Source organism: Malaclemys terrapin, chromosome 1 (assembly GCF_027887155.1).
Source record: "Malaclemys terrapin pileata isolate rMalTer1 chromosome 1, rMalTer1.hap1, whole genome shotgun sequence".
In the NCBI taxonomy this organism is placed as follows: Eukaryota; Metazoa; Chordata; order Testudines; family Emydidae; genus Malaclemys; species Malaclemys terrapin.
The window spans coordinates 275,327,381-275,341,574 of record NC_071505.1 but is presented as its reverse complement, the minus strand read 5'-3'; the positions used below and the strand labels follow the sequence as shown (position 1 = coordinate 275,341,574).

At 38.9% G+C, this 14,194-nt stretch overlaps 1 protein-coding gene and 1 long non-coding RNA gene across 4 annotated transcripts in view; one reads left to right on the top strand and one right to left on the bottom strand.

Moving 5' to 3' along the window:
- PIBF1 (progesterone immunomodulatory binding factor 1) overlaps positions 1 to 14,194 on the top strand; it is a 190,072-nt gene that overhangs the window by 105,576 nt on the left and 70,302 nt on the right. For all 3 annotated transcript variants that reach the window (XM_054013350.1, XM_054013369.1, XM_054013359.1), the window contains exons 11-12: positions 1,920 to 2,085; positions 13,276 to 13,426. In XM_054013350.1, the coding sequence (XP_053869325.1) occupies positions 1,920 to 2,085; positions 13,276 to 13,426 (317 nt within the window). The remainder of the gene's footprint in view (positions 1 to 1,919; positions 2,086 to 13,275; positions 13,427 to 14,194) is intronic.
- LOC128828605 (uncharacterized) overlaps positions 1 to 14,194 on the bottom strand; it is a 113,171-nt gene that overhangs the window by 68,632 nt on the left and 30,345 nt on the right. The gene's annotated exons all lie outside the window — the stretch shown is intronic.

Genomic DNA, 14,194 nt, shown 5'->3' with positions numbered 1-14,194 from the left:
GGAAAGCAAAAAAGAGACCTATCTTCTTCAGGAAATTAAAAGGTGCATTGCCAAGGTTCTGTGGAGAAGTTACAGAGTGCTGTAAATCCCTGTTTAGATTTAAAGCTGTATATGAGAAGCTAAGAGAACCACTGATTAGTCTTTGGATACATCATCATCAAATATTGATGGTCCATGTATCTGATAGCTCATAGGAGGAAATTTTATTAGAACAATATTGAGCTCTGGGCTACTTATCTTCAGTTATAACTAGCTCCTCATTTTAAGCTAGGAACAGGTCTGGTATTGACTCCACCATGAAGGATGCAGTGTCTAGGATTGGATCACTCCCCTGTCAGGGTAGTAGAAACATCAAGGAGCACCTATCCTTAACTTCACCAAGTCTTTCTTTGATCTGATAGTTGAGTTTTTTTCAATGGAGCAGTCAGCTTAGCATTTCAGAATGTGTCAGTAAACCTAGCTTCAATCCCTCTCATCTTGGAATAAACAGTCACATATAATGGTCAAGACATCCATCACCTACACATAATGGGGTGTGAGGTTTATTTCCTGGCCACAGTGTTAAGTGCAAATTGTCATATATCATACAGTGTGGATAATAGGACTGTATGGCTTGGGGTAAAATCCTGTCTGGTTGTGCTAATCCCCTGACAGAACTCTTTCTGATTTCTAGTGTTCCAACAAGTGTTCCAATTGTACCTTACTTTTTGGCCTTTTTAATGGCAGTAAGTTTTCCATTACATACCTTGTCCAGATGGAGCCAAAGCTTATCTACAGGTTCCCCAAACCCTTTTAGATATGGAACTGGCAGAAGAGGAGTCAGTCTGTTACGGTCTAAAGGTTATCCATGTAGTGCACAGTGTTTCAGAATGATCATGATCTGACAGAGCTTCAACCTCCTGGAATTGTCAGCCCTCATTCAGGACAAAGGCAGTGTCTGTGGCATGCTGTGTCTATCACACCATATTGCATGGCTGATACTGCAGCTATATATGGGGATTTTAGCAATTTTTTTTTCTTCTTTTGGGGGGGGGAAGGGTGTCTTGGGAGAGCAAAAAGAGAAATGACTTATTCTTTTGGCAGTTCTGCTGTCCTTGTTTAGCTAGTACTCCTCAGCCCACGTTCCTGGAGGCCAGTTGAAGAAGAAATAAAGGTTGCTTTCTTGTAACCATAGTTCTGCAAGAGGAGCCTCTGCATATTCACACTCCCTGCCTAATTCCCCACTTCTTTCGCATCTCAGGTTAGGAATTAGTGGGAGGAAATGAGAGGTAATTGGGGCCACTCCCCCTTTTATCTCCTTGGGAACTCTCCAGGAATCAGGAGAGAAAGAGGGGGCAAGTAGCCCCAGTGGACACTGCTTTCCAGAAGATTCTGGAAGCTTGCAACTCAGGTGCATTCATCCCACAAGTATGAGCATGCAGAGTCTTATCTCAAAGAACTCTGGTTCATTTTTAGGAACTGTGGTTCTGCAAGATGTTGTCCATGTGGATCACATGATCAGTCCTCAGTCCCTGGTTTTTCAGAGTCATCTTTACCTGGGATTCTAAAATAGCAAGGAAACTGAAGGCTGGTTGCTCTGTCCTTTATTCTCTCATGTGGGTGAGCATGAGGACACACATGGAACAGGCCTAGCCCAACGGACACTGCTATTGAAAGATTCTGATCTCTTATACATGAGGTTCATACACACCTAGAGTGGGATCCACACAGATGACAGTTTGAAGAACTATTACTTCCAAATAGCGATAGTGTATAGTTTAACTTAAACAGTGGTTGTTAAACTCTGCATTTTTTTTAACAAAGATTCTCCTCTTTGCTGAAATCTGTGCCATATACTGAAAAGATATACATGTATCTTTTTGCTGTATCTGTATGTATCCTTTTTGATCAAACCACACAACTACTTTGATTTTTTTCAGGTATAGACAGCTGCAACTCAGCACAGAAAGTAAGGTGGCTGAACTTCTCCATCAAAGTAAATTAAAGTCCTTTGAGAGTGAACGTGTTCAACTTATGCAAGAAGAAACAGCAAAGAATCTCTCACAATGTCAATTAGAATGTGAGAAATATCAGAGAAAACTGGAGGTATGTTACAAAAGGAATCTGTGACGGGTTCCTCCTGGGTTGCCACCTGGAACTGGGGTATCACTGAGCCTCCGTGACCCAACAACCTGGGCTCCCTTTACACTAATGCAGTGACCAGCCTGCCAAACCCTCTCCCAGGCTCCAGCCTGCACTTTTACCAGCATATATACAGGTAGGGACACACCCAGCTGCAATTACATATGGACGCTGTGATTAGTTCTGCATGAGGAGGCTTCAGCTAAGGAACTTCCCAGTTACTAGGGTGCACACTCCCTCTGGGTTGTAAACCCAAAATTATACCATCTTGCGCTGCACAGAGAACTGTGCAGCGTAAGCTCATGAAATTCGCCCCCTCCCTCATTGTAGAGAGGAAATATACAACAGCTTTCTTCGAGTTATGACTTCTACACACACTGGTTTTAGACAAAGCAAAAACAATTTTATTAATTACAAAAGATAGATTTTAAGTGTTTATAAGGGATAGCAAACAGATCAAACAGATTACCTAGCAAATAAATCATGCAAACTAAGCTTACTATACTACATAGATCGGATATGAATAGCAAATTCTCACCCTAAATGATGATGCAAGCAGGCTGCGGATTCTTAAGGGGCAAGCTGCGCTACCTTATAACTTAGAAACCCCAATTGTTCCATTCACAGGCTAAAATCCCTTTAGCATGGGTTCAGCACTTCCCAGTGAAGAACCACGATGATGTCACTCCCCTGCCTTATATAGCTTTTGCATATGGCAGGAGCCTTTTGTTTCAAAGCTTGGTACACACACACATATACACACACTCGCGCACACACACTAAGCTGCTTCTAAGGCCTATTGTTTTCTCCTAATGGCTCATTAACCTGAATGACCCTTCCCAGCCAGCCATCTAGACTGAGTGTCTTTTGCCTAGTGGGCGTTCCCCATGTGTAAACACTTTTGTAATAGATACATAGATAGTATTCATAACTTCAGATACAAAAATGATACATGCATACAAGTAGGATAATCATATTCAGTAAAATCTTTTCAAGGATATCTTACCTGACCTATCGTCCATAAAATACATCCTAGTTGTGCCATAATCGTATCATTATAATATTTCTATGAAGAATTTGGGGTGCAGTGTTACACAATCTTTTTCTTTTTTTGTAGTAAAAGTTACAGAACTTGCGATGGAGTAAAAATTTCAGATGTTATAAAATACACGAGGAATTGGCATTGCCATTGAAATCTGATGAAGCAAAGTTTATTGAAACTATTTCTTCCTAACACACATTGAAAGTAGGATTGTAGTAGGAAGAGGAACGGAACAGAACTATCCTTCATGAAGACCCCCTCAGATTACAATTTATTGTTAAAAATTAACATACTTGTTCTGAAAAAAAATTCAACCTGTGTCATACAATTCTACCTGTGTTCACTAGTTACAGATATATGTTCCAAAATTGTGTAACTAATCCAGGCTAGAAAGAGGAACATTATATTGCTGGAGAGGGAGTTTCCAGCCCTCAGATGGGACACAGCACTTATATCTCGTAGAGCTCAAGGTCATGCCTTCAAGGTTCAATATTATGTGGAGAACAGATATTTCAGTCAATTTTTAGAAGTTTTATGAAGTTTACTTAGGTATAATTTTCCTCTCCTTCTGAATCCCATACAGTTTGTCTCAGGTTAGTAAAGCAGTCTAGATTTTCTAGCGGTAGAAAATGAAAAGTAGTTCCAAAACAATTAAAAAAACCCACCTTCTGTCTAAAATAGATTTATCTTGAAATACTGCATATACAGAATTACAAATGGTTTGGTGTCAGATAAAAGTTTTAGTGTCACTGGTTGGGATTGACCTTCATATTTCACTTCGAATTTTGTTACTTGTGAACAATATGAGAATCCTAGGTGCTAAGTTAAAACAGATAATGAGTAATAATCTCAAACGTCTACTGATAAAATCTCTTACACCACACTATACCTCTCAATACATATATGTACGTGCACTCATATCTTTTAATGAACTTTTTCTGTTTAATCTCTGTAAAATGCTATGGTAAAATGCCCTGTGTAAATATTTGTCAATATCATTAAAGTTCCCCATGACTAGAGGTTACTTGAAATTAAATTGAACATTATTGCTATAAATTCTAACCTAATCTTTTCCAATACAGTATATCATGCTATAATACATATTATTTATAGAATCCTTGTCATTTTATTAAATTATGTAGTAACAATCATCTCCATTACATATTGCTTTAGCATTGCAGGCTTTGCTTTGGTAGATATTTATATATTTCACATTGAGCACTGCTGACTCTCTTGTTGCACCTCTTCAAAAAGAAGTAATATAATTTTAAATAAAATTTTGAAAGTTAGAAAAATAAAAGCCATAGTGTTTTTTTAACTTATTCCTAATTCTCTGGGTATAAATATGAAACAAAGAATATCCATCTTGTTCTTATTTATAGTAAAGTATGCATTATTCTTAAAGTGAAGCTCCATCCTGATGCTGAAGGAGATGTAGAAGCCATATTATTAGGGCTTGTCTCTGCACAAAAGTTGTACCAGTTTAATGATACTAGTATAGTTAAAATATATCCCTCTCTTGTGGATGCAGTTATACCAGCATAAACACCTTTATGCCAGTATAACTTATATCTATATGGGAAGCTATACCAATATAATAGTGTCCACTTTAGAGGTTGTACCAGCATTTCAATAGAAAACAACAACCTCTAATTGAAATAGTTAGACCTGTACAAAACTATGTACAGCTTGTTTTACGGGAGCTGTGAGTTTATGTACTGTTGTAAATAGCCTTAGCCAATCCCAGTTACACCAAATCTAATGACTTGGAACCAGGACATCTCCTTGTGTCCAAGCTTAGAATTTAACTGTACTTGCAGGACTCCTGACAGATCAGAGATTTAAATAAGTGCTATCAAAAATTTATCTAATTCTATTTACTAATATAAGGAGTATTAGAAGGAATACTTGCTTTGAGTCCAAACTTCTTTATTCAGTATCTATCCAAGTTTGGTCTCCGGATCATATCATACTGTACTTTTGACTCAAGGGCCTTCATGAGTAGCTTCCCTTTTTTTTAATCCCACTTTCTAAAATTTAATGGCATTGTACTAGTTTTTGGTTCCTTTCAGTACCTTTCCTCCCTGAAGATGGTGAACTTAAACTATATTGTGGTCACCAGTACTTACTGGCTCAACTATAGTTACTTCTTGAACCACTCCTGCTTGTTACTTAGGCTTAAGTGGAGAAAAGCCTCTCCTCTTGTGTGCTCTAGAACCAGCTTTTCCAAGAATTCATCTTTAAGGTGTTGAGAAATTGCGTTTTTTGGCTTGTCCAGTTGTGACATTTGACCATTTTATGTTGTTGTAATTGAAGTCCCCTGTTTGTTATTGTTATATTAGACTTTGTTACCTCTTTGATTGCTCTCAACATTGTGCGCACAGTATTCCTTTCCTGATCATTCTGCCAGTATGATATGCCTTGTTCATTGTTTTAATAATTGGATAGATAGTAGTTAGTGTGATATTCCCCAGGCTACAACCTGGACTGCTGAACTGCTGTGTCCCTTTAACTCTCCAGCCCAGGATGCCTTTTACATTGCTTTGCTAGTGAACAGCAAGTCCCTCCAGGCTCTCCTCTCTCAGAGCCATCTGCATGTAAAGTCACTCCCAGCTGAATACAGGAATGCTATGCCCAGCCATCCATGAATAGATACAGGCTGACTCCACCATATCCCTCAGTCCCAGCCTTGTCACCCAGAAATATGCATCTTGTACTGTTCAGTAGCCCACTGGACTGTACAAGCTCGTAAATTAGTCTGTCATTCCAACAAAGGATAATGAATGTGCACCTGCCTTGTTGTCTCAAGTGGAGGCCTCCCAAATACTTCAACCAAACACACTGGTTTAGATAAAATAATAAACATGTTTATTGACTAGAGAAAGATAGATTTTAAGTTATTTACAAGTGATAAGGCAGAATTGGTTACAAAAGAAAGAAATAAAAAGATAAAATCCAATCTAATATCTAAAATTTACCAAGATAAATAAGATTTGAAACAAACATCATTCTCACCACATCAGATGCTGCAGACAGTTCACAGGCTGAATTTCCTTTCAAACTGGGACCACTCCCCTTAGTTCAGTGTTCTTCAGGTATTCCTTGATGTTGTGAGCAGAGCGATATAAGGAGGAGAGGTGAGGGGGGAGGCATTTTTCTGCCTTCTTATGCTCTGAAAGGAAAAGTCTTTGCTGGGTCATGGGGTGAGGCAGTTACATGGCGTACATGCCAACTATCTTTCAGGAGAATTGTAAATTTCTTGTTTACAACTTCCCTGCTGGTGAATCTCCAATTAAGCAGGTAATGGCCTTTTAGCACCTAGCTGGCATGTGAGTATGCCTTTGTCTTTGAGAAATTAGACTGTGTGTTACCCAGAACTACAGCATATTTCAATAACAATCGTATAGCAGAATCTCATAATTTTACATGCAGTGATGTTACACTGTCTTAACAGGACAGTGATATTCAGCTGATTGTGAGTTTTCAAATAACACCTCACAAAGCATGCTTTGCACAAAATAGATCATAACTATATAAAAGGGGTAAACATGGGATACAAGGTGCCACAGTTAGTTTTAGTTACTGTTGTTCATTATGGCAGATCTGAAGAGCATGGTTTTAAAAGATGTGTGTTGTGTCCGGCCATTTTCCCAGAATTATGCTCACTGTCTAAAATGTTAAGAGAAGGGCATTCTTGTTTCTCAATCTGCAGTACTTTCACACTGCAAGCTAGAAAGGAGAGGCAGAATAGTCTCCAAACCCTCCTCCTACAAGAAACCTTATTGATTAAAACTTGCAGATCTAAGGTTTCCAAGGCTTCAGATAGTGGAAATAGGAGATAAGGGTTCGTTCCAGGACCAGTTGTTTCCAAGAAGTTGTCAAACTTGGTACCAAGCTCCAGATCTAAAAAGACGGTGCATGTGGTAGCAAAGTCCTCAGACCCTGTTCCAAAAAAGGTACCAGCAGTAGCGAGAACATAGTAGGATGATACACGATCTATGCCTGAGACCTCTACAAAACCAGGAGCTTTGCTTCCAAGGAAAAAGAAGGCAAAGCACCTTTCTGCATCCGTCATCGTTTCCTATTCAGGAGATTCATCAGATTCATCTGATCATGAGCATACTGATCAGAGGTGCAAAGAACAGGATCCAAAAAAGACTGATCCTCATACAGAGGAACAGTTGGATGTAAATGCTAATCTGGGACCACAAAATCAGAGTCCTCCTTCTGAGATGCAGGTATCCGCCTGACCATGACATGCTATTGAACTGGACAAAATGGCAGAACTGGCAGTACCTTCCTGGATGCCTTGACCTTATCGGTCAACTCCAGGTCTTCCATATCATCATTCCTCTAGAGCCATGACCTCGATTTCGCATCGAACCATACAGAGTTTTGTAGATCTGAGTCAAAATGATCCAAGACAAACTGACCTGAGACACCCTGAGCCAAGACAGTCAGATCTGATATATTCGGGTCTGAGACATTTGGCTCCTGTATCAACAGATCTGATGATGGGAGAGAAGTCCGTTATTCTGATCCAAAATATTCTAGATGATGAACAAGGAGATGTAATACCTCCACATCACGAACAAGAACCTGCAGGCAAATTATCTGCAGATGAAAACTTCTGAGTAATCTCATCTTCTTCACCATCTGAGGATGCTGTCTGATTTCAAGAGTTAATCAGCAGATTGGTTTCTACTTTAAAATTACCTTTGGTTTCAGTGGAGGAACCTTCTCATCCTGTTTTTGATATCCTGGGAAATACCTTTACAAGCAAATTTTCTCAGCCCTTTCTGGAGGGTCTCTGGCAGCCATCTAAATCAATATAGGGTACTCCATCTTTCTGTCAACCAATTGCTAGAAAGGCAGATGAACTGTATCAGATTCGGTATGAAGGATTTTCTTGTTTCCATGTACATCCTCTTCTTAATTCTCTATCAGTGGCTACAATGCAAAGGTCAAGATTGGGATATCTTGTTCTACTCCCAGTGATAGAGAAGGGAAAAGGCCACATTATTTGGGAAGGAAACTGGGGTCTTCATCTTCCAACATGTGAATAGCTAACTACCTAACCATAATGGCCAGATATCAGTTTTACCTTTGGAACAAAATTTCTCTGTTTATCAAGAATCTCTCCAACAAACCCTTCAGGACTGACTCATTAAGGAAGGCCAGAATGTTGCTCAGCATGCACTGAGATTGTCCTTTGATATCTCAGATACATCCTCAAGATGAGTAGTAACAGCAATAACACTCCAAAGATATGCATGGTTGTGCTCCTCTTCTCCATGAAAGGAAGTCAAAAGTTGAGGACCTTCTGTTTCAGAGGGATGGACTTTTCAGTTGAAAAACAGGTGAAATTTTAGAAAACATGAGAGAGACAAGATCAACAGTTTGATCTTAGGATCTCTTGCCACCTTTCAGGAAGAGAATTTCTGTACCTGTTTTCAGATGTCAGAGACAATATTCTCCATCTTATTTTTCTTCTTTCTCCTCTTCATATTTCAACATAGGCAGATGACACTACCAGCAACAGCAATCATCTTCTATTGAGTGGTATAAAAGATGCCACTTTAAATCCAGGGTGAGACAAAGTAATTAGTCTTCAATTATTTCTTTATCTTCTTTACCATGGGTTTAACGTGCAATTGACGAGCAGCACACCAACCTTAAAGTCTGTTTCCCAGACATTTGGAAACCTTTAAGGCCAATGTTACATAGACTGGCTAAAGATCACCACAGACTGATGGTTTTTGGACACTATAAAGGATGGATATACCATAAGGTTCGACACCTTCCATCCAAACCAACCTCGCCTCTTCCCCTTTTCAGGGATCCTTCTCGTGAATCAGAATCAATAACAGAAACCAACTCTCTATTAAGGGAGAAGCATAGGGGAAGTTTCAGTAAATCTCAGGAATCTGGGGTTCTTCTCCCATTGTTTCCTAATTCCAAAGAAAGAATTGAGGTCTTTTCTGATCTTGGATCTGAGGAAGCTAAACAAGTACATTAGAAGGACTCACTTCGGAATGATAACTCTAGGATCCATTATCACTTCCCTGTCCTATCTAGACTGGTTTACTGCTCTTGATCTCAAAGAAGCTTACTGTTATATTTCAATAAGACTGTCACACAGGAAGTACCTTAATTATGCCATAGGGCAGGACCATTTCCAATACAGCGTCTTCCTCTTTGGCCTTTCGTTGGTACCCTGAATCTTTACAAAATTTCATTGTGTAGTGGTGGCTTTTCTGGGAAGACGGGTTTTTGTTTTTTCTGTTTTTAAACAAATTGGCTCCAAAAGCAGCCCCCAAAGACGAACTAAAGGACGTCAACTAATTCAGGTGCTCTCTGTTCCAAAGTTTGAGGGTTTTGATGAATGGGAAAAAAATCCCTATTGACCCCCTCACAAAATTCTTTTCATGGGATAGTTTCTCAACTCCAAAAGGGCATGGGCTTACCTTCCAGAGAAGAAATTCTTGAAGATAAAACGTATGATTCGGTCTCTATTTTAGAGTCTAAAGTTTTTTCTCTCCCTACTGTGTCTTAAGGCATCAACCATCTATGTCATGCCTTATGCAAAACAAAGGACGAGACCTCTTCAACACTGGTTGGCAAAGAACTTCAGGCAGGCAGTAGGCAATATGGACTTACCATTCCAGAGAAAATCCAAAGATGTATGGATCAGGGTCATGTACTAAGAAGAATGATGTTCAATCCTTCTTCCCTGTCCATAATCGTTACAACAGGCACCTCAAAAACAGGCCAGAGTGCACACCTCAACAATTTTTTAACAAGGGTCTCTGGATTCAACAGGAATGTCATCTTCATATCAGCATTCTAGAGTTGACACTCAGATAATTCTTTCCTCAGATACAAGGATCTGTGGTTCAAGTTACCATGGACAATATGGCAGAGATATACTATGTAAATAAACAGGGTGGAGGAGTCTGGTCCTGGCAGCTTTACAGGGAGGCAATGAAACTCTGGGATAGATGTATACTGAACAAGATTTTATCCAGTAGCTCTGCGTCTGCCAGGATCCCTCAACTAGTTAGCAGACTGACTAATCAGAGACTCTTCTGAGTTGCATGAATTATCCATGAAAGACTCTGAGTCAATACATATTTGCTCTTTGGAGTACTCCAAAAATAGATTTATTTGCCACAAGGATCAACACAAAGGACCATTATTTTTGTTCAAGAGTGGATACACAGTCTCTAATAGATGCATTCCTCCTCCATTGGAGTACAGAGCTAATGTATGCTTCCTCACTATTTCCTTTAATGTTGACGGTTGTGCAAAAGATCAGCCAGGACTCAGCCAAGATTATGCTTGTCACCCCATGGCCAGAGACAACAGTGGTGTAAACAGGCTTGCTCCTTCTTTCCAAGGAATACTACAGAAGCTTCACTGGATCTTCTGTCACAGCATCCAGGGAAATGCCATTCGGATCTGCTTTCCTTGCATCTGACAGCATGAGTGTGTTGTTTTTATATTGAAGTAATCGACTATCTTAATAATAATTCATTGCTAGTAACTTAACAGTCTTTATTAGATCATAATTAACATATTTACAGTGCATCTTAACTGAGGTCAGTCAGTCTAACCTAAAACCAGTTGCCTCCTCCAACTGTCAGCTCCCATACTCTGAAGATGCTATTCATTCTCTTAAAGCCACAGTAACACTACAGTGGGCAATAGGGCTCTGACAAAACTAGAGCAATCTTACTTTGTAGATGTACATGTTTTACTTAATGCTAGAAGACAGTCAACTATGTTACGATTTTAAATGGAAAAGATTTTCACTGTGTATCTGAGTAGGGTATTGATTCTGTATCAGCTCCTATTCAATCAATAGTTGAGTATTTGCTGTTTCTGGAAGATAAGGATTTATCTGTTTCATCACTATGGGTGCATTTAGCTGCAATCACAGCTTTTCATATGCAAATAGATGGTAATACTATATTCTTGCATGATATTAAGACTTTTTTTTCCCCAAAGGTTTACTAAATTTGTATTCCCTGGTGAGAGAACTTGTTACTCCATGGGTTGTGAACTTAGTATAGTACTATCATAGCTTATATCTTCACACTTCAAGCCTTTATCTTCTTGTTCTCTGCTTCATCTGTCAATTAAGCCTGCATTTATTAAACCAATAACATCAGCCAGGAGAGGTAGTGAATTTCATGCCTTGATGGCTGACCCTCTATTTATGAATTCTTATAAAAACAAAGTAGTTCTTCCCCCGCATCCAAGATTCATACCAAAAATAATTTCCAATTTCCATGTCAATCAATCTGTTACTCTTTCAGCGTTTTTCCCCAGACCTCATTCAAATAAGGGCAAGTCAAAGTTACATTGTTTGGATGAAAAAAAATTGTTATATTTAGATAGAACCGAGGATTTTAGATTTTCACACAATTTTGATGCATATGTGGGTAACTGGGAATCCCATTTTCACACAGGTATTATCTAGATGGATCAGGCAGTGTAAGACAGGTCCTGCTAATTGAAATTTGTAACGCAGTCATGGGGAGTTCACTACATATGATTAAACGTTATTCATTAGATAACATTGTTAAATTGGGTGCCCAGTTTGATAGATTGGGTCTACGGTCCATCTTTCCTTAGGACCCCTTATCCACTTTCTGGTTTTCAGTATAGACTGCTGACTGAAAATATGCAGTGGATACTCAAAGAGGAAATGGATGTTATTTACCTGTCACTGAGGTTCTACAAGGTAGACTCTGCATATTCACATTCCTTGTCCTCCTCCTCCTCCTCTTCTGCAGAATTTTATCTACTCATGACCAGGGCTGCTGAGAGCGGGTTCGGGCCCTAGTGAAAAAAAATTTTCGGGCCCCCCAGCAAGGGTGGACCAGCTAAATAGGGCCGACGAGAGGGAGGGGAAGCCAGGCCCCCTTCCGGACCACCGGGCCCCGGTAAGGCGACGAGAGGTGTGGGGGAAGCCGGGCCCCCTTCTGGACCGCTGGGCCCTGGTAATTTGTACCGGCTTTCTACTCCCCCTCCTCACCCCACCCCCGTCAACCCTGCTCATGACTCTATATTTAGAGGTGGAAGGAACTGACGTGGTAACTGCTGACGCTCTAGCCCCACTCTCAGAACGTGCTTGGACATGGAGAGGAGGAATCGGAAGGGGGCACATAAGCTATCTAATAGGCACTACTAGAAGAAGGCTGCATCGTTCACTGGCACCTGTTGACACATGTGCCAAGATATGAATATGCAGAGTCCATCTTGAAGAACTTTGGTTACAAGTAAGTAACCTCCATATCCTGTGTACACCCCCACTTATTCCATCTATTTTCTCCTTACTGTATAGTATATAGCTACATATTAAAGAATTACACTGGTTTTTGTCATTCCACTTTGTTTTAGTAATGTTTATTTTGTCATGGTTTTTTTCCATTGCCAGGCATTCTAGCTCACCTCTTTTTGCTTTCTCACATTTGCATATTGGCATTTACAGCTTTTACTTTTAATTGAGTATGTGCCTATTTTTATTTAAGTCCTCAGCCTGTTGTGTTAATTATTTTTGCTAGTCTTGAATGTTGTTAATGTGTTAATTTTTAGTTCTCTATATTTATAGGAAATAAGTGCATCATAAATATCAAATTGTGATAATTATGCATTTATCCTTTTATTAAAGAAGTCCCTGAACTAATCAGAGTAAACAACAAAACAAATACCTTCCATTATTTAAAATCCTATGTACAGTATTAAACACTTTTTTTTCCCCATTATCCTTTTTTCTTGGCTCTCCTCCCATGAGGATTTTGGTTGTGTCCTCAAGTAGAGGCTCATGAAATCACTAGAACTTTAAAGAGCTGTCAGATGTCTTATCACATGGCACATAACTCAAGAGAGTAGATCTGTCCAAGGTAGTATATTTAGAGACTAACTGCTGTTAAGAGGATTTTTTCCCTTTTCTGAATGACATATTAAATTGGACTTTTCAACAAACACTGAAAAGTTATCTTTAAATATTAGTCTACCGAATCTTTCACATACATGTTTTCACCTCCCTCAAAAATAGCTTATAATCCTGACCTTTGCATTTGTTCTGTTGTTCATTCTCACAGGTTCTCACTAAGGAGTTTTATAGCCTTCAAGCATCTAGTGAGACACGCATTACTGAACTTCAGGCACAGAATTCTGAGCATCAGGCAAGGCTAGACACTTATGAAAAACTGGAAAAAGAACTTGATGAGATAATAATGCAAACTGCAGAAAGTAAGTTTGGACCCAAATTATACTGTTTTTTCTGGTGATATTGGTGTTCTTATAAAAGATGCATTGTTTGTGATGATATATAATATTTAGCACAAGCCTTTTTAGGTAGAGATTCAAGGTGCAATAAATCCTTTTGGTACAAATTACATAGTGTGTATTGAAAATATTATTGCATTTTATATTAAAATATCTATTGCATCTTAAATATCTGTACTAAATATTATAAATTTATACTTATGTACTTATGCTAAATGTTAAGCACTCCTTATTATACCAAACAATCATCCCACTGTTACCGTGTTACTCTCTCCACCTCTTGTTTCTTATTGTACTCTTTGATTGTTAGGTGTAGGGGACATGGACTGTCTTTTTTTTATTACATATATATATATATAGCCCCTAGCATGATAAAGCCCAATCCTTGGTTCTACAGTACAATACATAAATATAATTTGGTTTTAATTCAATGAATTAATCCAGGAAAGCTGGATCCAGATATGTATTAGGTATTGATGAGGATTCAAAATTTCGGTTCAAGGTAAAACCATAACTAGAGTTCAGGTTTAACGTGTAGTGAAGAAATCTTATAAGCTATTTTTGAAAGATGTTTGCCCAAAGTGGCAAAAATAACAAGATCTCCCATTTTGCTTGATGGAATCCTTGTGAGGTCATTTCTTTTCATGAGATTTCAACTATCTTGGTTTATATCCAGACTGGATCCAGAAAACAGGCCCCTTTCCGTTGCAGGATCAAGGTCTTAGTTCCTGT